Source organism: Setaria italica, chromosome VII, assembly GCF_000263155.2.
Source record: "Setaria italica strain Yugu1 chromosome VII, Setaria_italica_v2.0, whole genome shotgun sequence".
NCBI lineage: Eukaryota > Viridiplantae > Streptophyta > Magnoliopsida > Poales > Poaceae > Setaria > Setaria italica.
This window is the reverse complement of record NC_028456.1, coordinates 21,596,636-21,620,131: the sequence shown is the minus strand read 5'-3', so window position 1 is coordinate 21,620,131 and position 23,496 is coordinate 21,596,636. Positions and strand designations below refer to the sequence as shown.

The following is a 23,496-nucleotide window of genomic DNA, read 5'->3' as shown; positions in this document are numbered from 1 at the left end:
TGCCTATCCAATAACTCCTACTAGAAACGTCAGCTTCATCAGCAGCAAAAGTTTCTGAATGGCCTGATGCAGCAGGAGGTGACCAAACTGGGACTACAGCGCCTTCTCTTCCGGTCCAGCTACTTGACGCCTCGGACACCGATGGCGCAACAGCTTCTCGCCTACGATGCTGAGGTTGCTGAAAGAAGTTTGGCTGGTGAACACCATGGATTCTAAGAGCAGGGCCTTCTGCATTTTGGATTGCATTTGCATCTTCCCTTTGAACTCGAGGTTCGATATGTGCATGAAACGGAACCTGTGCTCTAGTATCCTCACTGTTCCCCAGGTCGGCAGAAACCGCTGTTTCAGCTCTGTTCAGTGAAGACGTCATGGTAGGCACCATCTGATCCTGACGCCTCCGAGCAGTAGTCGGCACATTGGCCGTTGCCTGGGCTGGCTGCCGATCGATTTCCATATGTAATTCTCGAGGAAACTCAATCGGTGGAACCTCTGAGGAGTCTCCGAGGCCTTCCTCCATTCCATTGTTCATTGTGGCCCTTGATGCGGCCTCCAGCTGCCACATTTCTGACAGGGCTTCTTGCAGCCTGGCTTTGGCTGCGTCTAGCTCAATTATGGGGAGAGGATAGTTGGAGCCCAACTCAATTCCTGCAGCTTGCAGCACGGAAACAGGTGCATCCCATGGGTGATGTATCCATTCTGTCGGCAGCCTTGCAAGCTCCGGAATCCACCGTCGCACATACTCCCCATGTGGGTCGAACTTGTAGCCTTCAAACTGGAATTAAAGATTTGGATTGCCATGACAGTGAATCAGTATTCAGTTCTAGTTTCCATCACTTAATAACCTAATCTATTCAGAATTTAAAAGTTTCACGAACCTGAGGGTTGTCAATGCGGTCAAGCTCTCGGCCATCAGGAAGAGAGCCAGTGATGTACTGCCAGCCCAGTGCATCACTCTCAAGATCAGCATCCAGTAAAGTGTCCCAAAAGTACTTCATACCCCATCGCCATGGAAGTTGAAGGACCTTGACAAAGAAGCTTGACACCACCACACGTATCCGGTCATGCAACCACCCTGTCGCCCACAGTTCCCTCATGCCAGCATCAACAAGCGGGTACCCAGTCCTTCCCTGCCTCCAAATCTTGAAGTAGCACTCATTGACCACCCAGGGGAAAAACCTGAGGTGTGCCAAGAGGGGCCTCTCATGGCTGCTTGGATGGTTGAAGCTCAGATACCGGGAGTACTCCCGCAGGCCAATGGAACCGAGAAACAGGGTGCAGCTCTCCTCAGCAGCGTGGTTGCCGTCGTTGCTCCACACAAGCTGCTTCATACGAACTAGATGGAAGACCTTGCGCACGCTAAGCTCACCGAAATGAAGGTGAGGTGACAGTAGGGATGTGCTCGCACTATCAGCCTTCTTGCGGTTCACTGAATAGTCAGCCAGTGGACCGTTGAGGAAGGCCGTTAGGGCCTTGTCTGCATTCTGCCATCCTGGTGTCCATGCTCGGGCCAGAAGAGCATTGCTTCCCCTCTCTGACTCATCCTCAAAGATAAGATCATCCGATGGGCACATTGTTAAGTCACCTGTCAAAATTTCAGCCAATCAACTGAAGAATTCCAATGTCAACTTGCTTCAGAATGCTTATGATACTATGCTTAACCAGCAATAAATGATTACTAGTAAGCGGACAGGGGGCAGTTATGGTACATTATTCCCTGAAGACAAGCATAGATATTGCAGTATTTTAATTGAGCGTCGATTGTGTGGATTCTTGTTGCAAAGTATACAGAGCATGATGCACCGGAAGTCCATAACATCTGGGATTAGTAAATTATTCTGAACAAGTAGAAGCTAAAAATTTTGAATGATTGTTCTCCAAGCACCTGAATTGATCTTCTTTGGGGGCAGAAGTGGCGCGGGGGGATCATACGGCATGCTTAGGCACCTGTTCCAGAACGGGGCAAACATGGTGAATGGTTGCCCTTCATCATCGACAACTTCCCATGGCTCATACAGCAGATCTGCATTGAAAGATTGCACAACGATGCCCTCAGCCGTCAGCATCTCCTTCAGCCGGTGGTCCCTGACCAGTGAGATCGGGTCTGAAAAGATGGTGACACAGTTATTGAGCTAGATGTGGTGGTCTCAAAGGTTTAAAGCAAAGATCCCTTGGTTCCAGAACAAGCAATTAATGGATTGAAAACTAAAGTACTCCTACTACTATATATGGAATTGGGCATATACCTATACCTCATTCGGATTGTTAGTTGGGGATGCAAAGAACTTTTGGATTAAGGAAGGAGACGGTGAAATGCTGGGAATTTAGCGGGTGTTTGGTTCCACGGACTAAAGTTTAGTTTCTGCCACATTAAATGTTTAGATACTAATTAGAAGTATTAAACATAGACTAATTACAAAACCAATTGCACAGATGGAGGCTAATTCGCGAGACGAATCTATTAAACCTAATTAATTCATGATTAACACATATTTACTGTAGCACCACATTGTCAAATCATGGACTAATTAGGCTTAATAGATTCGTCTCGCAAATTAGCCTCCATCTATGCAATTGGTTTTATAATTAGCTCATGTTTAGTCCTCCTAAGACTCGAGGTGAGTCGTCTCATTTGACATGTGGAGGTGTGTCAAGATTCAAGACTTGAGACCAGGGTTCAAAGTTGTTAAATTGTGAAGCAGTTGACACGTGGATTCTGATGGTATGCTACTAGATACGTTAATACTACTATATTCGTCTAAAAAAATTCGCGGCAAAACTCTTGCCGTCCCTTAAAAAAATCAAGCACTACTTTAATAATCTATTGTTAGAGTGATGTGGCAGATCCGCTCAACATGGAGCAAATCAGATGAAAAAAAAAGAAAGAAAGAAAGTAAACTTGCTTTGTTTCATCTAAGTCGAGCCAAATTCAAAGTCAATCTTGAAGCATGAACATACCAAGTGGAATCCTGGATACGACCGTCCACCAATAACAATATAAAAAGAACTTTGCTTAGAAGAAACTGAGCTAGAGAGGAACAAACCGTAGAGATGATTGAAGTAGACGTGCGTGGCGCCGGTGTCGCGGACGAGCTGGAGCAGCGCGACGACGGCGTCGTCCGACCTCCGCGTGACGAGCTTTCCTGCCCCTAGCCGGCGGAGCGAGGCGTCCAGATGCTGCAGGCTCTGGCTGATCCACCACCGGGAGACTCGCCCCGGATAGTAAGGGCCATCCTCCTCCGGCGACCACACGTACGCCGGCACCACCTCCCCGCCGGCGCGCGCGGCCGCCGCAAGCGCCGGGTTGTCCTCCACCCTGAGGTCCCTCCGGAACCACACCACGATCCTCATCCCGGTGTCCCCTCCGCCACACATGGGCGAGGACGAGACCGACATGGCAGGACAATCCAAGAAACCCCCCGAGTTCTTGGGTCAAGAGAGGACCTCAAGAAACCATGAAGCAAGAACTGGCAAGGAGCTCAGGGAACTCTCTACTTTCTTCCTCCCAAGATTCCCAAGAACAGTTGAGGAGTGTGCGCACGAGTCGTAGGAGTAATATTTTTCTTTGTATTTCTGGCTCGCAATTTGATTATGTTTTTGTTCGGTGTTGGTGCTCTTGCATTTGGTGCTTCTGGAGTTCTGGTTTTAGTTGGGACAGCTCTGGTCCAATGGAGAAAGAGGCTGTGGATATCGGGATTGGTTGGCTGGATTTGATCTAACTTTTCTCCTTGTCCATTTGTCTTGCTGGTCCTCACCCTCTTCCTCCATATAATATTCCCTCCATTTGTATTACAATTTACAACAATATGTGTGACCAAAAAAAGGGGAGAAAACAGCCTAAGCTGTATAATCGAGCAAGAGCCAATTTTAATTATGAAGTTTAATAGAAAATTATTAGAGTGCAATTTTTCAGGAACTAGTTCAAGTCTTGCAGAATCCGGAAAAATGTCATGTTTTCCAACTAGGATTGATGAATATATCCCTGAACGTAGCATGCAACAAGTCGGATATGATCGAACGTGGTGCATGACAAAAGGTAGTTATCATACAAATGAAATGGTTTGGCAGAATTTTGGTAGGCTCAAATTTTAGACTCAAAATTGGCTTGATTTTGGTAGAAACAGCCAAACGTTTTAGGACTCACTCACAAAAAAACAGTTATAAAACATGCTGATATGAGCATAGAAAACTGCAGCGATCAATATAAAACAGCGCAATATATCAAATGGCTAGTATGGTCTAGTGGAGCTTATGAGATTTCTAGATGAAAAGAAGTCTCCGAAAAAATGAAGGAATCGATCCCATCGCTCTCATTGAAACAAGATAAGGTCTCAAAATAATTGAAGAGACCTGAAACAATGCAAATACAGTAGCATAAAAGGCGAGGGCTAAAGTCTCAAGGGAAAAAAAAGGTATTCCCTAAAGTTTGGAGGAAGAAATTTGAAGCATATAGAAAAAAATGATGTGTCTAACTTTCTATCTATTGTGTCCAAAGTAATGCATCTAAAACTTTGCCATTTTTCTTAGGTTGGTTGGTTGGTTCAAACTTTTTCTTATCCAATGCAAAGTTAAACTTTATTTAAAGCTTGCTTTGTTACTTCAAACTTTTTCTTGTGCTATCATAAGGGTCACATGCTGTAACGCTGGACTAATCCTATCATGATTCCAAAATGCAAGACATTTTAGTTTTGCACTAAGTCTGTTGACCTTCAGGCTTCTGCGTTGAACAACATGGCGGACCTGGGAGATCTGCTTAATTTCGGTGCAGACTTCAAATCAGCTCGTACAGGTGCGAGGGCGTGCCAGTCAATTTGACCTATGTAATTAACAAGGTAAACGTTAAAATCTTGAGCCGATCGATGGCGAAACCTCTCGAACTTATAGGTAGGTGTTCTTGTAATAAACACCACACAATATAGATGTTATGTAAAACATGCGGTGTAAATAAATAAAGACAGTTATGGCATGTGCAATAGGCTATGTCAGCCGACGGACTACGATAAAGCATTAAAGCACAACAACCATAAAAGAGGATTCCCGTTGACCACGCATTAATCAGATAAGCCAACACATCTAGCCGATGTCATGACCAGGTAATTAAACTTAGACAAGGTAGCCCGATGAGAGGGTGAAGGCATCAATCTACTAGCTTAAAAGATTAGAACATGGCAACAAGGATCAGCCGATGACAACCGTACGCTAGCCAGATACATTAACATATTTTAATTAATGACTTGATAAGTGTATTGAACTTAGACAAGGCAACATGAATGAGAGGGCATCAACCTCGATCTGACAACATAAAAGGCTAGAGCACAATTAACACAGGCCTCTTGCCTATCGCTTAACGAGCTAAGGTAACAAGATCTAATCGATGTCATGACCGCGTATTGAACTTAAACAAGACACGGTGAGAGGACAACGACTTCGATCCGTTAGTCCTAACGACTCAGTGATGTCATCGCACTCCGTGAGATACGGATAAGACTCGACCGAAGCATCGGCTCTTAATAGTAGCACACTGACATTAGAGGCCCGACGGCTAGCGATTCGAGAGGTAGAGGTAAAGACCTATCGTACCTGGCATACGTAAAGCATTAAAAGCATGCAAGATCTATCAGCCGATACGATCTGATAATAGGGCAAGGGAGCCGATGAAGACAATCTAGCCAGATCTAAGCCGTTTGATAAATGTGAGACATCGTCGAAGGACAAGCAGAAGTATCTACAAAAGCTTAGGGACTTATACTTGCAAATCTAAGGAAACCCCGATAAAGCACCTAGAAACAACCCCTAAATGGATACGAGCAAACTCGATAACTTGAGCACTGTCGAAGACAAGCAACGTATAGACTAAGGCCTAGGGACGTTGGTTTGCAATCTAACATAACTCGATAACTAGCCACACAACAATATCAGAATATAAGACTTAACTTAGAAAGTTCTGATAGAGGTCACAATGACCGGGTGACGATACTTATAAGCTCGCAGAGATCGAAACCGATGCAACCGTGCGTGTAGAAAGGAACTCGTCGAAACTACTCTACTTCTACTCTAAGGGTTTTTGGTGGCGGGATGCCGAAAAGGTTTGTTGTATTGATGTTGATTGATTCCTATTACAAAGCTCGTGGGTTTATATTTATACCCTAGAGCAAGCTAAAGTCCTAATCGATTACGACACGAGCTATTACAGAAACTTCTAAAAACTACCTAAGATACATCTCCACGTTTTTCCCTTAACCGTGGAGTCGATTTTGCTTCGGATCGGGTCCCCGGGTCTTCTATCGGCTTTCAAAATCCTGGTCAACGTGGCCTTCCTGGCAAACATTTTCTGTCTCCTTCATCAGCTATCTGAGTCTTACCCATAACGGTTGACTCTGATCAAAAACTAGTGACAAACTTGCTAAATTTGATCTGTTCTAAAAATATATATATTAACACCTACAATACCAACTAAATGCATTATCACATTATATTTGAGGGAGATTGCATAAAAACTAATTTGATATTGTAGATGTTGGTGTATTTGTTTTAGTAAACAGGATCATAGTTAAAAGAAGTTTGATTTTGGATAAACCAAAACTCCTTCCATTACAGAGAGAGTACATGTAATGAGGTAAGTTGCGGCGTACTTGTACGACTCCGTCACAATCAGGAGATCAAATGTCGAAACACATCAAATCGCTTGGCTGTCTGTTTCATCAATGATCAAAGGGTCCAAAACACTTGGTTGAACAAGGTCGTCGTGCGGACAAGTTATATCTACCAAGCATTTCCTTCTTGGGCGCATGCAACTTGTGCTTGACCTACAACTTGGTGGAAATATGCGCTTAATGTGTTTGTTTCCTAGAAAAAAGAAAGTTGTATATTGTACTACAAGTCCGTCACGATCAGGAGATCAAATCACTTTGCTGGTTTTTTATCTATAACCACGTTGCCCAAAACACTTGGTTGGTCGTATGAACAGGTTATATACTTTAATAGCCAACAAGCATTTCCTTTTCTTTTCTTTTTTGAGAGTGTTGTGCACTTGCGCTTGACCTACAATACAACCGGAAAGACGAGCCGATCGATCCAGGGAAAAAAAATGCTCCGGGGCAGCTTTGACACACGGAAGGGAGCCGGGCGGCAGGGACGCATGGCTTGCTGCTTTTTGTTGCATCCAGATCCTAGTGACGAATATATTCGCTGTAGATGATAAGAGAACCTATCTAAACTTGTCACATGACCACGGCGCTGTCAGTGTCACCTCATGCCCGGAAAAGAAGCACCCCGAGCACTGACCGCTGCCGATCCCGCGCCTGCTCCAAAACAGGGCCGGCCGGAGAGAGCATAGGCCAGCCACGCCCCGGCCGGCCCGGCCGCGAACCCCCCCGATTCGTTGCTCGATCGGCCACCACGCACGCACCGCGGCATAGACCAAGGAGCGTGCCGCCAGGGTGCGCGACGCGTTCTCGTCGACCGCGCCGCGCCGTGCGTTCGAGCGGGGAATGGATCGGTGGGGGCCGGGCCGGGAGCGCGAGCGCGCGGATGCCATTCCCATTCGGGGGCGTCGCTGTCGCCGCCCCGCGCGCGCCCATTTGTGCTTTTGCGTGGGTGGGCGCATAAAGTCGCTCGCGGCGACGGCGACGGCGACGGCACCGGCGCCGCGCTATTTCCATGACGGCGAGAGGTGATGCGGCCGGGCCGGCTCCTCGGTCGTCCGTCCGTGCAAGCATTAGCTAGCCTAGCTGCGCCCCTCCGCCTCCCGGCCCTGGTCTTGGTTGGCTCTGATGCGGTCGGCGTCGCCAGAGACGCCGGCCGCCACTCGCGCGCGCCGGGGATGGGGACGTGGTCCTCATCTACACCTATAGCTGACGTGCCCCGTATCACGGTGCCAACACCCCTGTACACTGTACCGGTAGCGTGCCGCACCATATTCCTGCGCTGGACGGCTGGACCTTCCTTGGGGATCATGGGCACGAACTGGCCAAACTATCGAATCCAGTTCCACGCCAAACTTAATCCAAATTCCAGGCGGAAATGCATGAGCCTACACACTTTGTTTTCTCTTGGCACGCGCGCGCAGCACACTGCTGTCTTCTTCAACCTTACGCGCCTCCGCCTGACGCCTTCCTTGTGGCTCCCCTCGTCCCACCGCCGTTCTCTCTCATCTTGCAAAGGTGAGGAAGGACAGGATCAGAAAGACCAAGGCAAAAGAGGTAGCAATAGTGGTGAGGATGAGCAATCAGAAAACAACACGAGGCAAAATTATAGTTTTCCACTATTTGCATGGCAAAATTTTGTGTGCGCTAATGAACTGACGATAAGTGGGCTGCAAGTGTTAGTCTTGCTTGGTTGGAAGTGGAACCAGTATGGCATTTGGGATTTTTTTATATTTTTTATTTTAGTATTTTGCAAAAATATATCGCCAAACAAAAAAATTGCAAATCTATACCTGTACCGCCGTTTGAAACGGCAGAAGATGTACCGTAGCAAGGTACCACCAGTTGAACCGGCGGTAAGTTCCCTCCTCTGAGCAGTACACTTTCAAAAAATTATAACTAATTCATATGAACTTGGATGGAGATAAACTTTATATGAAAATTATACACTTTCAAAAATACATAACTAATTTATATAAACTCGGATGGAGATAAACTTTATATGAAAATTGTAGACCTCGTCGAGATCTACAACTTTTTTAGTTCAAACTTTTTTCATTTGGTGCCATCTTTGTGCTCAAATAATCGACACAAGTTTCAGAGCTAAAATTAAAATTTTCAGAGCTCTAAAACTTGTGTCGATTATTTGAGTATAAAGATGGTACCAAATGAAAATAGTTTGAACTACAAAGTTGTAAATCTCATCAAGAGCTATAATTTTTATATAAAATTTATCTCTATCCGAGTTTATATGAATTAGTTATGAATTTTTAAATGTATACTGCCCAGTTTCAAATTTAAATTTTTTTGAATTTTAGATCTAAAACTTGTGTCGATTATTTAAGCATAAAGATAACACTAAATGAAAAAAGTTCGAGCTAAAAAGTTGTATATCTCGTCGGGATCTACAATTTTTCATATAAAGTTTATCTCCATCCGAGTTCATATGAATTATTTATGATTTTTTATAAGTGTACTGCCTAGAGGAGGTGGTAATACCACCGGTTCAACTAACGCTACCTTGCTTCCGCCGTTTCAAACGGCGGTATATGTATAGATTTGCAATTTATTTTGGCTATATATTTTTACAAAATACTAAAATAAAAAATAAAAAAATTCGGCATTTGATGGTGTGGTGCCAAAAGCCTCCGTGGCCCATAACTTGCTAATAGGCAGGCCTAATGAGGAAGTGGCCCATAGAGTAGAGCTTCAAGAGTAATTGGTGTATCAAAGCCCACCTAGTCCATGGGCCACGTCCACGGAAGGGCAAGCGCCCGTTTTCGGCCCGTAGACAAGCTAGTCAAACAGGCGCCCCACCTGCTTCCCCGAAGTCTTCAATTCCATTTCCGCAGGCCACACCCACCCACCTCCATCTCACAGCAATCAATGACGCACAGGCCCCACTTTATTGGACCCACCGTTCAGTGGCTGAGTAGAAAGCGGAGGGTTTACCAACCGGGTCTTCGTTGCGCGTGGGCCAGCCGGCTGCTCCGCGTTGAGTGTTGACCCTTGAAAGGCCCTCCCCATAGACTTTCTTGTCCAGACGCGCAAACCCGACGAAAAAAAACATTTTTTTAATAAAAACGGAGCGTCGAAGAGAAGCTCTGCTTCTTCACTTCCTCGACCGCTCAAAGCTCCGGCCTTCGCACCCATCTTCCTTCCAGGATTGGTAAGTTTGATTTGTTCCCTTGCGCTTCTTCCCCCGATTTTTTCTCAAATTCAAGCGTCCAATTCTCTGTTCCGCTTCTGCTGTCCAACTCTCCGTCTGGTTTCGCTGCTGCTGGATCTGCTTTTATCTGAAATTTGAATAGCTGCTTGATTTCAGGGTGCGATATTCCATGAAAAGGGCGCGATTTAGGGAGGACCGTCGTGAGCGAAGTCGACCTGTGTCCCGAGGGAAGCATCGGTGGCTGTGGGGGGCTTCTGAATTTTCTCCCCTTTTCTTTTATTTTTGAGAGGGAATCCCGAACGTATGGCAAGGTTTTGCTGCTTTGGTGCTGGGTTCTCAGAGGTGAGTCTGCTTTTAATGGCTTGCTGTATTTCATCATTCTTTTGCGTCATATATACTTGTATGTATGGAATTATTCTGTAGTTTTTGCCAATTAGGTATGTATTAGGATGACAGTTAGAGCAGATAGTGAATTGTCCTGCTTAAATTTAAGCTTTAGTTTATCATCCTGAAAATATTAAATGTTTTTACTATTTCCTATAATAGCTCTTAAATTTTAGTGTCGAAGAAAGGTTTGTTGAAGTTTGTGTGCAGTATGCTTTGATGATAATCACTACCATTGAGTTGTTCACATAAGAGATCTTCATTATCCTTGGCTTCTAATCAGGCTAGTTTAACCAATTGTTCACCATACCTGCTCTAAGCTCCACCTAGAAGCATTCTCAAAAGTATGCATGAACTAAATTAGGAGCTCAAGCGATTGCATTCTATATCATTAGCAGTGGCGGAGCTAGGATTGAAGTCAGGGGGGTGGGGGCAATTTCACCCTAATCTCATATATAGCTACACAACTCAAGTGCTATATATATTATGTAAAGCAAAACTATCTAATTAGCTGCGTTGAAAAACTATAACTAGCATGAGAAAGCAAATGGATTGCCAGTAGGCAAAAAAGAAACGAACTCGACCAGGGGGTGAGACGTCCCCTGATTTTGTCTTAAAAAGATTGTGCCACGACTAGCTTGCACACTAGCAGTCTAGGCATGCCACTTTTGCACTGTTGGTACTGAGCTAGCACCGCAAGACGGCGAGCAAGCATGAGATGGTGAAGTTTTATGAGCGCTACAACTTAATGTGAGGAAGAGATAGAGTACACTTAAAGATCAGATGAAGTTTGTATTTTGTTTGTGTGCATCAAGTGCTTGTGAGAGTGTATCCATGCAAATTTTTACAGCTACTCCAGGCATCTAGGAACAAATGTAATTGGGAGAGCAACCAAGGAAGGGTGTGAGAGTGTGGATATGCATGCATGCATGCAAATTTAGAGCTGCTCCGGGCAAGCATACAATAGTGCTCTTGGCTTCTTTTAGAATTTTCTCTAGAGCAAGGGGGGCCACGGCCCACCTTGGCCTCAACGTGGCTCCGCCAGTGATCATTAGCACTTCAACCATATCACTTTCCTTGTTGTTCTGCTTGTATACAGTTCACCGGGCATGGGTCAACAGCATCTGGTAAAGGGAAAGGCTGTCAGGGACAAGTTAAGGTCTGCTATGGCTATAACCTTGTAAGAGGGAAGACAAATCATCCAATGGAAGACTACCATGTCGCTGATTTTGCTGAAGTGAAGGGAAACGAGCTTGGTCTTTTCGCTATTTATGATGGTCATCTAGGAGATACCGTTCCTGCGTACTTACAGAAGAATCTGTTTTCAAATATTTTGAACGAAGTAAGTTTCTAGCAACTGTTCACCAATGAGGATCGATTTGATAGCACTATGGTGATCTTATTCTTATTGTGCTATTTTAGGAAGAATTTTGGACACATACAGATAGAGCGATCATAAAAGCTTACGAGAAAACAGACCAAGCTATTCTGTCGCATACTCCAGATTTGGGACAAGGTGGCTCCACTGCTGTAACTGCCATTCTTGTAAACGGCAGGAAGTTGTGGGTAGCTAATGTTGGGGATTCAAGAGCTGTTCTTTTGAAAGGCGGTCAACCCATACAGATGTCAATAGACCATGATCCGAATGTTGAGCGTAGCGTAATTGAAAATAGGGGTGGCTTTGTTTCAAACATGCCAGGTGTGTCCTCAATCCTTTTTTATCTTTAAGCATGGTACCTTGGTTTAAATGATTGGTTTGCCTACTCTGTTTTGATATTTAGTTCACTGGTCATGCTCCAGAGCATCTGGACATCTTAAATACAAATCTTCGTGAAATGATCTTTTGATGGATTATTAGTGAAAGGCTTTTAAGTATGGAAAATAAAAAAAATTCCACTAGAAAAGTTTAATGACATGATTACTCTATTTAAATCTTTATCACTAGTCAGATGTTCGTGTTGATTGTACATTGTACAACACCATGTGGTTAGCTTATTATTAAGACTTTGCAAATTATGTTTTGATGTAAATTTCTTGTGGCACATCATATACTAATATTTAAAAAAAGCATACATTTGGTAGCAAAAGAATGCTGCTAATGGCTTAATGATGCATTGCAAGAGAAAATGATTCAAATAGACTTCTTGTATTGTGATATTTTGAAACAACAACGTGCTATGGGCAGTGCAATTTTGGATTAAGACTATCACTGCCATTTCAACAGCTTAGATGAAATATGGTAGTCAATTATGAGCTCACTCTCTGGTTCTAAAAGGCATCTTGTGGGGTCACTACAAGGGATCATTTAAACTCGAAGAATACAATTTTAGCACTGACACATATGAGCTAATCTTGATGAGTCTTAACTCTAGTTAGGTGTAATGTCATTACTTGTATTCTTAAAACAAAAATATTGGTCCACATTCCCTAAAAAGGAATACTGGTGAAAAGGCTGAAAGGTTCCCAGATTATTTCCTCACTGTTAACTTTTCAGAAGGCAAACCATTCTCTAGCCCTATGTATTCTTTTTCCACATAAATTGCACCAGATCCTTCGTTGAGAACTTGAGATGTGATAGAACAGGTTCTCTTCAGGGTAATGGTATATACTTGAAGTCAAGATCATTATATTGTTCCTTGTGTCATTGAGTGATGTTCTTTCTGCAGATGCTCATCTTTGAATCTTTGATAGCCTTACCTCTCTTCTTTGAATCACATGTTTGGTCTGTGCGTCGGTTACTTTTTTTTAATTTTAATAAAAAGGGTGGATTACTTATACTACAACTGACTAGTAAGCTGTTTAGTGGGAAATTGACATGTGACACAGCTGTCTATTGGTTACTGAAACAGTGGCAGAGCACTAATATTTGCGGATAATTGCTGAAATCACTAAGTGCACTAACTTGAAGATTGTTAACGAGTGCATACACATTGTCACGATCAACTCTGTGGAAACCACTCACTTCACATGGATTTTTGTTTTGAAGCTAGCATATGTTAATTTCCAATATAGTCATAGTTGCAGGAAGATAACATTAATAATTTTTCTTTCACGTGGGAACTCTTTAATTCTTTTAATATGCAGTACCTAGATAAGCAATTAAGCAAAATTACGTGCCTAAAAATAAACAGAACTATGTAATTTAAATTTTCTGTTTACAACCTATTGAATCTGACGCTATAAATTTCAGGAGATGTTCCCCGAGTATGTGGTCAGTTGGCTGTCTCCAGAGCTTTTGGAGACAGGAATCTAAAATCACTCTTGAGATCAGAGCCCGATATAAAAGTTGAAAACATAGATCACACTGCCGAGCTACTTGTCCTTGCGAGTGACGGTCTATGGAAGGTGTGGCTTTTTTATATCTATATTTGTCCAAATAGCCAATATAGCTGATTGAAACCATATCCATGGCTGCATTCTTAACAATTTTCTTTAATCGACCAGGTGATGAACAATCAGGAAGTTGTTGATGTGGCCAAAAGGTTCAAGGATCCATATGCAGCTGCCAAGCAATTAACGGCTGAAGCGTTAAAAAGAGACAGTAAAGATGATATATCGTGCATTGTTGTTCGGTTCAAGGCATAAATTGATCGCAGGTGACCCACGGACGGGTTGCCATCAATAGCAGAAATGAGTTAAACGGCACGACTTAGGCCACCTGACGATGGCAGTGGTAATCCAAAGAATAGTTACTGGGGTGTTTGGTTGTAAAGGATTTGTCGGCTCCATTTATGTTCATATATAAATGTGCTAGGATTCTTTGTTTGGCGATTCAAATGTACAAGGATGCCTTAGAGCTATGTAAATAGCTATCATCTGTAAATAATGGTTGCAGGTATTGAAGTTAACCATGCTCCGTTGTGAATTTGTGAGAGTAGGTTGAGAGTTGACATTTGGATAGTTATAGTTGCAAGGTTATATAACAAAAAAGTTTACAAAAGTCTTCCCCCTACCAAATCCATTCCGTGCTACGCGTGGAGGAAATGACAGATAATACCCGAAGAATTCCCATGGACAGGCAAGAATATGTGGAAATAGTGCCTGCTTGACTTGCAGCACATCGAGAGTGTGGAACCCCTCCATTACTTTTTTATGGCTGAAAAACTTTGATCTCCTTTGTTCATAAGGCCATTTCTAATGGGGGATTTCATAAGCAACATGGCTGTAAGTTAGATTGTTGAAATAGAACCTTGTGTAAGTGGAACGCGATTTATTGGATTCGATGGGCAATCCCGATAGTCAGTAGTGAGAAGTGATCAATAGCACAATCCCAGTCTTCGTGCAGACCGCAGACAGCCAAACCCAGCCGCCAAATTGGGGGATAGCGAAAACCAAAACATTGTGGCTTTGTAGGACAAGACAGTTCCAGAGGACATGGGTGTACCGTGTATGGGTGAAAAAACTCTGAAACATCCTTCCGGAGAACATGTACAAAGGCTACAAGCCGAATGATCAATGGTCATGGTTTGGTTGCCTGGTTGAGAACCACCACGGCTCCATCAAGAAAGGACTCAGAAAAAAGGAGCAGTGTACTTCCTCGCTACACGAAACAGTAAAGCCTGAATGAATCCTCAATTAGCACCGGAACTGCTGCGCTGATTCCCTGGCCATGGACGCCACGGCCTTGGCCCACGCCACCAGGTCCCGCTTCAACGCCTCGTCGTCGCCGAACAGCACCGGCACAGCCCCGGACACCGCCTCGCCGCCGCCGTTACCCGCGGACCACGGCCTCGGCGTGCTGCAGTCACCGGCGTCGAGGGCGGGGACGGGCACCGCCGATAGCAGGGAACCGACGTCCAGAGCCATGGCCGTATTAGAACTGACGTGAACGTAGCTTCAGAAAACGGAGGAGAAGAAGGGCAAGAAGCGCTCTAGCACACTTGAGGGAAGAGGCTCTGCGCTGCAGCCGATAAGCTGTCTTGGGTTGGTTGGTGCAAGTGTGCAACCAGGACACTCGACGCACGCTGTATATGTAGAGTATGTACCAAGGGCGCACGAGCACCACGTGCTTATATATACCAGCACTACATTATCATACTGGAAGGGAAGCACGTACGCGCAACCAAAAACCGCGACGCTGACATCGCGTTCCTTCCTAGCTTGTCAACTCTCTCTTCTTCTTTTTTCTTTTTCTTTTTCCTTTTTTTTTTTTGCGAAGGTCGCTGGGCGAAGAGCCGAAAACGCGCTGAAATAATCAAGCGCGCAGTGTGGTGAGCGCGGAGGCAGAGTTGTGTTCATCGACGACCGAAGCGTCCCGGTCCAATGGCGTCACTGCTGGTGTCTGGTGAGGTCGTTGGCACGCAGCTCACGCTGCCAGCTGGGGCAATCTTCTTTAGTTTAGCAAGGTGGCGCTGCCGCACTGGTTAGAACTTTTATATGGCTGTGAATCGCTTGACGTCGAATTTGTAGTCAAATTTATCCTCTCGTGAAAACAATTGGGGGGAAAAGCTAGATGTTGACTCGTGCTGGTGTGGAACAGATACCAGGGGGGCATATGGAGTCGACATCCGCAGTTTGTTCTTCCCCTACCCCCATCTCCCTCTTCTCCTTCCTTGTCAGTCATTGGTTACTTGTTCTTGGGATCTCAAGCTTTTAGTGCATTTCCATCAGTCATTTCCTCGAAAGAAATCGGGTATTCATGATGGATCCAACTAAACAACATCTAACAAATCTAACAAGTACGCTACGAACATGTATTCATAATGGGTCCAATAATACTAATTGTATATCTTAAATATCATTGTTCTTTTTTTAAAAGCTTAAAGATGGTTTGATTTAAGACGAACTACAAATACTTACATTTTGGGACGGAATGAGTACCTATCTAGTTTTACTAGCTGATAGTCAAGATATGCAAAGTTTGACTATTTGGAAACAAAACACTCCTTGGATTTTAAATGTCTTTTAATGTTCCCTCCAGTCACTAATATGTACATAATCATTTATATGTCTTTTAGACATTTTATACTAGAATGTATCAGTCAATGTTTTGTTTCAGAGGCGACGGCGATGTCCAAAACATCTACTATTTGGGACTGCAGAGACATGGAGAGGCCACCCATGACCATGAGCTGCCAGTGACCAGTGTGCTGCCTGCCTCCGCACACAAGCTTGAACTGTCGGTGTGATCTACAGATTGGTGTCACAGTTTGCGGTGTTTCTCAGAGAGTTGGTGATCGTCGGAAGGGATCAGTCACCAGAACACAACTTCCCCCGTACAGTTCGAACGAGCAACGAGGACATGGAAAAATATACATCCTGGTCAAATTCTCTTCCATCCTTTCCAAAAAATCATGTACAGGCCGATCGACAAATCGATCGAACAACAAACATGGCCGGGAAGAAGCACCACCACGGAGGGCGGCCATTCTTCGTCGCGTAAATTGATCCGCTCCGCCAAGAAAAGGACTCACAGATAAGAGAAGGAAAAAAAAGGATCTAGTTAATTTCCTCGCTCGCTGCCCCCAAATGATTGCGTGCTTGATTACTGCTTAGCGCGCAATTTAGCAGTGCATCGATTCCCTGATGGCCATGGACGCCACGGCCTTGGCCCAAGCCACCAGCTCCCGCTTCATCCTCCCCTCGTCGCTCCACAGCGCCGGCACGTCCACGTCCACGGCCGTCGTCGTCTCGGACGACGGAGCGCCACCGCCGCCGCGGCGGTTCCCGGACCACGGGCTCGCGTCGCCGACGTCGTCCAGGGCGGGGACGGACACCGCTGGCAGGGATCTCGCGTCCAGAGCCATGGCTGAACGACTGGAGCAACCGCACCAGCACCAAGCAACTCGCGTCAGGGAGAAATGGAGACTCGGAAGAAACTAGCTCTGCTGCTCTGGGCTCTTGTGCTTGTACTGTCTTCTTCGGTTGGTTGGATATGATGCAACCAGCAGGACACTTGAGACGCTCTATATATACCAGAGGTGCAGGAGTGGCAAGGCCCGGGCCCTTGTGATGCACGAGTAGCACGTGCGCGCACCAGCAGAATATATATCCTACTGCTACGTGCGCGCTGCCTGGGGAACACGTCGATGCATGCACGGCCGCCAAACGTGCGATGCGAGTGTGAGCACGCGTCCCGTCCGACCCGCGGACGCGCAACGCTGCTTTCACCGCGGGTGGCGCATCCTTGTCGCGGTCACCTTTTCCGGAGATCGCTGCGCGACACACGCTGAAATCAAACGGAGTGGTTGGCCGGGTTTGGGTGGTGGTGAGCTATAAACGTATGTAGGCGCCCGTGTTAGCTAGGTGTTCGCGGACTAGCATGACCACGCTCGTGCTGGGGCCCTGATCCGACGGCTGGGGTTGCGCCGGAGTTGGTTGGTCCTGAGCGATCACACGTAGCATCATCGTCGCGGTCAGCTGCGGCGTCCGGCCGGGGGATCGACGCTTCTATTCCATGCGCGCGCTGCAGGCACAGCGATGGAACGTGAGATGACGCTCTCGTCGCCGGGCGTTGGGGCTATCGACCGACGCGTACCGATAGTTAGCGTGGCGCCAAGCCGCGCCAAGCCACTGAGTGTGAACTGAGGCCGTTGGCAGTTCGAGAGATCCAATGCCCAAGCCGCAGCTGGAGGGTGGGGATAATCTTGTTTAGGCAAGGTGTGGCCGGCATGCCCTGGATTTACGAAGTACTTTACTACCAGGTGTCCACGTGAGACGATTGCGACTGATTCGTCAGCGTCGTCGCGTTACATTGTCAAATATACATGCCCCGGCCCCTCAAAATCAAATTTAATGTCAGGTACTAGGCTGTATATGTTCTGACCATGGGATCGTAGAGTTCTCCTGTTTCATTTCCGTCTCTGTCTTTTTCTTAGCACTCCTGTGCCCAGGCCGGTCGCTTCTAAACAACCACGTTGACCGCAAGGCATCTCATTTAAGTGTTACATTATACTTTTACCATATGAATTATATATATGTAATCACTCACAATAAAACTACTCGTTTATGGCTCGGCTTAAGCAGCTTCCTTGCGGTGAAACCTGTACATCCGAGTACCAGTCCTCGACTTGACATGTGTGCTCGTATTTTTTAGATTTATTTCAGGAATCAATATGCGCTATTATTTTAGTGGTCGGTGACGTGCCTATTGACAACGCACGTCTGTGGTGACTTCGTCAATCTGAAAATCTGCCGACGCATATGAAACTAGCCGCACGGATCAGAGCGGGTCACGCCAGTGCGGTATTGAATGCTTTTCAATAACTTGGAAATAATGTACACTATTTCATTTGGATGAAACTCCTTTTCTCTGATTCCTCGTAACTCTGTATTGCCAGTTTGCCATCTCATCACGTTTTTCTTATATGGTACATTATTTATTAAAAATGAAACTCATATTGAAGTAGATTAAAATCTGTCAGAAAGGCCCTTAACCACAGCACTGCAGTCAGGACAATGACCTTCACATTGGCAAGCGATCATCATGAGTACTAAGCGTGACAGTAGCTCCTTACGGTCACGGGGAGCGGCCTGGACTGGACCATTTGCTAACCGAAACTCGTAAATTCAGCACGAATAAAAACCTTCAGAATTGACACTTGTAAATCTTTTAGGATAAGAAAACATATGTCAGAAAAAGACACCGGTGTCAACCAAAAAAGTCAGGACGGTCCTCCTGTTTTCATGTCAGATTTGGTTGTCAACGATATTGTGTTTGACCCTTAATTGACAATATGATATTTTTTTATTTGGCCCCTAATTATCCTGGATCCGGTCAAAGGTCGCGAACAAGAAGATGGCATTACATATACCATCAGCACACCACATTTTATTTACTCTGTGCTAATAACCTCGCCTCTAGTGAAACTCTGCGAAAATATAGTCTATTATTTGATTCTTTCTGAAGTATGTGTACAATCCATATGATCAATAGATCATAACACGGGCAATCTTCGTCGTGGCTATTAATTAGTTGATCAACTCCACCAAGAAGAAATGGCTCGTGAAAAAAAGAAGAAACAAGGTGTGCCACCAATGGCGGATCGAGCCGGGAATGGGTGAACTGAGAGTCATGGAGACCGCGCGCCGAACCAGCCCCATGGATCATGCCTGACAGCAAACAAGGCTCCTTCAGCAATGCATGGAGTCCCTGACGACCATGGACGCCACGGCCTTGGCCCACGCGACCAGCTCCCGCTTCATCTTCCTGTCGTCGTCGCTCCAGAGCACCACCGGCACACCAGCGGGGACCATCATCGCCGCCGAAGCGCCGCCGCCTTCCCCAGACGACCACTGAACTGCGGTGCCGGCGCCATCGAGGCCAGGAACGGCGGCCTCTGCCGCCCGCAGAGCCTCGGCATCCAAAGCCATGGCCGCGAACCACAAGCCGCGCCACCAAGGTGCGCCTTTGTGTCTCCGCTGTGCAGCTAATCAAGCTACAGCCTCGATGGTGCGATACGGACACTTATCTGACACGCCCAATATATACCGGTGCCACGCGACGCGAGCGCGGGCAACGTGATGCACGAGTGCTACACTCCTGTGCACATAGCAATCAATAAGACCCTCCTGCAGTGCACGCGCAAGCTGCGTGGCATACACTTACGATGACGGGCCGGGGATCGTTGGGACTTGGGAACATCGACGCGTCCCGATCGATGGGGAAAAGCTGTACATATACTATGATTATTCACCTGTCGAAAAGAACGTGTACCGGGATGTTGGTTTCAATTGCTGCACCAGTCCACAACCATATATGTGAGGCGCCTAACTATTCGCATGCACAGACATAAGGAGAAGTGAGTCATTTGAGATCTGACAGCTGAAGTCATGATATGAGAGTGACTATTGCATGAGTTTTTTTTTTTATCTCATCTTCCTCTTCTTTTGATGCATGTGCATTGCTACTGATTTGCTATATGGTTGTACATGCAAGCATGTCAAAGCCCAACAAGTTACTTTTTTATTTTCTCCTTCTCCTATTTCTTTCTTTTTTTATTTCCCTTCTTGCTGTTTCTTATGGTTTTTCCTGTCTACCTTCTGTTTATCCATCTTTTCATTGGCTACTTTTTATTCCCGATACTTTTCCTTCTCGTTTTACGCTTCTTTCTTCTTCCATGTTTTTTCGTTTCTTTTTTTCTTCTATTCATTTCCTTTCTAGTTTTTCTTCTTTTATTTTTCCTTTTTCCATTCTCACGTGAATATGATTTTTTTTCTTTCCGTTTTATTTTTTCTTCCTTATTTTAGGTAGGTTATTTTGTATCCAAATTAGTCCTGTGAGTTCGTAGATTTGTTTTACATATATTCCCTCCATCCCATAAAATAAGTCACCTTAGAACCAACTAACAAGAGATAAAACTAATCTTGATTACCCTATTTATTAGCTATATTTGGTGCTAATACCGCATACCTGCATGCACATATGCACATGCCAAATTAGGTATAATGACTTATTTTATTTTGTTTTATTTTTTATTTTTAACCTTTTCTATTTTCCCTTTTTGTTTTTGTTTTTCCTCTTCTTATTTTTTGTTTTATTTTTTATTTCAATTTATTTCTTACTCGTTTTCCACTTGTTTTTCTTTTCTTTATTTCTTAATTTATATTTATAATTTGCGTATGCATTTTGTTCCTGTTTATAAACTTATTTATTCTTATTTTTATAATATTTGTTTGCTTAATATACTAAATTGTTCGATAGTAAAAATAATTTGTTTGTGTTGTTATAATATTTGTTCATAATGTTAAATTATTTTATCGCTATAAACTCAATTATTCGTCAGTAATAATAACTAGTTTGCGTGTGGTTCTAGTTTTTTAGACTGATTTATTAAAATATTTGTTTAGTTTTGTAGATTAAGTTTCGATGATATGGATTTATTTATTCACTATGATTCGGTTTCTTTTTTATCCTACACAATCAGATGTTCGTGATGTTCAATATTTTTTTCACGTCGTACCTTTTTTGTTTGTCATGTTTAATTTTTTGTTCGCATGAAATAGTAATTTGTTCGTAGTGTTCAAGTATTTGTTCCCATTAGTTAGAAATAATTAATGTGTATGTTAATTTTTTTTAAATATTATCAAAACACAGTCAAGTGGGGTCTTATTTTGAAGATCGATCGTAATATAAACATAATGGTGTAACTAAAATTTAGTTTTTAGATTTACATGCACGTGGGTTAGGTCATCATTTCTGTCTTTTTAGCATGCATGCATGCTCTTTCCACTAACTCTTACTTGCACGATTTTTCTTTTCACTAATTGTTGCACGCATCCTTCACCACCATGTGATTAATTAAGTGGGTACATGCTCCTTCAAGCGCTAATTATTGGGCTAAAAGTAGCCCACTAATCTGTGCACACGCACGTGGTGGACAGAACATATAGAGGGTGACAAGTGCAGAATTGTCACCTTGGGTGACATATAATCGCGCCCGTGGTGAACTATATTTGAATGAACTTTTTTATTCACATTTTTTAATCAAGGTAGCATATTCTGTGAGACATATACATATGTAACAAATTATACAAACTTGTGGAACAAAACAATCATACGCATCAAGTAAAAAATATAAACTTAAAAACATGTTTAACTTTTTGTTCGCAGAAAATAATTATTTGTTCGTGGTGTTGAAGTATTTATTCACAGTATTCATAACTAATTAATCCGTATAAAAAAATATTTTTTGAAATATTCTCAAACATAGTCAGGTGGTCTTGTTATAAAAAATTTAATGGTACAATCGAAATTCTTGTTATAATAAATTTAATGGTACAATCAAAATTTGATTTGAATGTTCGGTTCCAGAGTTATGATTTTTTTAGTTTTCAGACTCTCTTGCATGTGGATGATATCACCAACTCTAGTAAACTATTACTCCACTCGGTTCTTTCACTGGCACGGTTAAATGATCACGCCGCTCATCGAGGCTGGAGGCCAGCCACATGAGGTGAGGGCACGTACAACGGGGCTGTAAGCCCCGTCTCCGTAGCCTCCAAAATGCAAAAAACCCCCCGCCGCTCAGCAGTAAAGGAGGAAAGAGAAGATGAGCGTCGCCTCACCACGCGACGGCCCGAGCTCGTGCTCCCAGGCCAAGACGCCGGCTCGCCGCGCGTTGTACGGAGGCGTCGCCTCGCTTCGTCGCCTCGCGGATCCAGCTGCGCGCGCGAGAGAGAGGTGAAGATTGCCGCCAAAATCCCCAATATATGTCTCAGCTTCATCCTTCTCCGCCTCCACCATTCTTCCTCGCCCATCTCCACCGATCTCTGCTGCACTGCCTCGTCGTCGACTGTCTCCGCCGTCCTCGCTGCCGTTGCCTGTCTGTCGTCGTTCTGTGCTGCCCAGCCACCGTCCGATGTCAAAGGAGGCGGCACCGGCTTCGAAGAAGAAGGCTACGACGGCGGAGAATACCAGGACGTCCGCCGCTCCGACGGCGGCGATGGGGAGCAGGCTTCCCCGTGGAACCGGCTTGGCGGCAGCATTCATGGGGCGTGCAAGCAGCTTGGCAGCAGCACCCAACTCATCCAACTCGGCGGCGGCCCTCTTCCCTGCTGGTCGCGGATTTGGCTCCACCGGATGGGGATTTCCAACATCTGGTGGCTCTCCTTCCTCCAATGGATTCCCAATCCCTCCTTCCCCATGTCCAGTATGGTGGGAAGCACCTGGAGTTGGTACTCCATCGAATTGGGATCCAACAAGGTAAAACACTAAGCTCTATCCGTAAATTAACCCATGTGTGCTCTGAATGTTTGTTCTTCCAGTAGAATCTTTTGCTCTGATTGAATGTCTGCTCTGTATATTACTTTCTATTTGTCAGCGGCAATGCTTAAACTATAGGACTACTCCAAATGCTAATTTCATATCTTGAATTTATGGTGTTAAACTGCTATCAGGTGCTGTTAAATTAGCTCTTTTTTGGTGTGAACCACTCAGTTTGTGCTCAGTTTGGTGTGAACCACTCAGTTTGTGCTCTGAATTTGGTTCTGAACACATAACAAAAGTGATATGTTATATACCACACTTTGTAGTGATTCCCTATAGGATTACAGAATGTGATCTGTTATAAGAAACTGAGATGCATATTGGTAGTGCTAAAATTATTAGGACTATCTGATTAGGTGCATTCAGAATGCATAAGTTGATGGTACCCCAATTTTTGCACATGGTGGCACTATTAATTTCTGATGTGTGTTATTTTTTTTACTTAAGGGACAAAGAGACACACCCACCTGGTGGATTTATGAGTTATTTTCCTAACCAGCCGCATAACTTTCATTTGGTTGGAGCAACAATGAGTACAACAGTTTCAAACCACAATGCTGAAAGTTCACCAATAGATTTGGAAAATTTATCTGATC

General features: G+C 44.5%; 4 protein-coding genes across 6 annotated transcripts in view; 1 reads left to right on the top strand and 3 right to left on the bottom strand.

Annotated features, from left to right (window-relative positions):
• LOC101759255 (cryptochrome-1) overlaps nt 1-3,728 on the bottom strand; it is a 4,578-nt gene extending 850 nt beyond the window's left edge. The window contains exons 1-4 of one of the 3 annotated variants that reach the window (XR_215534.3): nt 3,042-3,727; nt 1,883-2,101; nt 876-1,582; nt 1-772 (exon numbers count right to left, since the gene is read on the bottom strand). Coding sequence is in view for 2 of the 3 variants with exons in the window: in XM_004975752.4 (XP_004975809.1) it covers nt 1-772; nt 876-1,582; nt 1,883-2,101; nt 3,042-3,393 (2,050 nt within the window). In the remaining variant the exon portion in view is untranslated. Of the gene's footprint in view, nt 773-875; nt 1,583-1,882; nt 2,102-3,041 lie in introns of all 3 variants that reach the window. The other 2 variants (XM_014805560.2, XM_004975752.4) reach the window with 2 other exon arrangements.
• A 5,955-nt stretch (nt 3,729-9,683) lies between these two features.
• On the top strand, nt 9,684-14,134 carry LOC101758856 (probable protein phosphatase 2C 41). The gene is made up of 6 exons (XM_004975750.4): nt 9,684-9,810; nt 9,967-10,152; nt 11,294-11,536; nt 11,617-11,893; nt 13,385-13,539; nt 13,639-14,134. Exons 2-6 carry the CDS (start codon nt 10,114-10,116, stop codon nt 13,777-13,779), a joined length of 855 nt encoding a protein of 284 aa, XP_004975807.1. The 5' UTR covers nt 9,684-9,810; nt 9,967-10,113; the 3' UTR covers nt 13,780-14,134.
• A 2,302-nt stretch (nt 14,135-16,436) lies between these two features.
• Nucleotides 16,437-17,068, bottom strand: LOC101757629. Its single transcript, XM_004975747.4, has one exon. It carries the CDS (start codon nt 16,938-16,940, stop codon nt 16,698-16,700), a length of 243 nt encoding a protein of 80 aa, XP_004975804.1. The 5' UTR covers nt 16,941-17,068; the 3' UTR covers nt 16,437-16,697.
• Nucleotides 17,069-18,982: 1,914 nt separating this feature from the next.
• On the bottom strand, nt 18,983-19,566 carry LOC101758032. Its single transcript, XM_004975748.2, has one exon. The coding sequence runs from the start codon at nt 19,504-19,506 to the stop codon at nt 19,267-19,269; it is 240 nt and encodes a 79-aa protein (XP_004975805.1). The 5' UTR covers nt 19,507-19,566; the 3' UTR covers nt 18,983-19,266.
• Between the last annotated feature and the right edge of the window lie 3,930 nt (nt 19,567-23,496).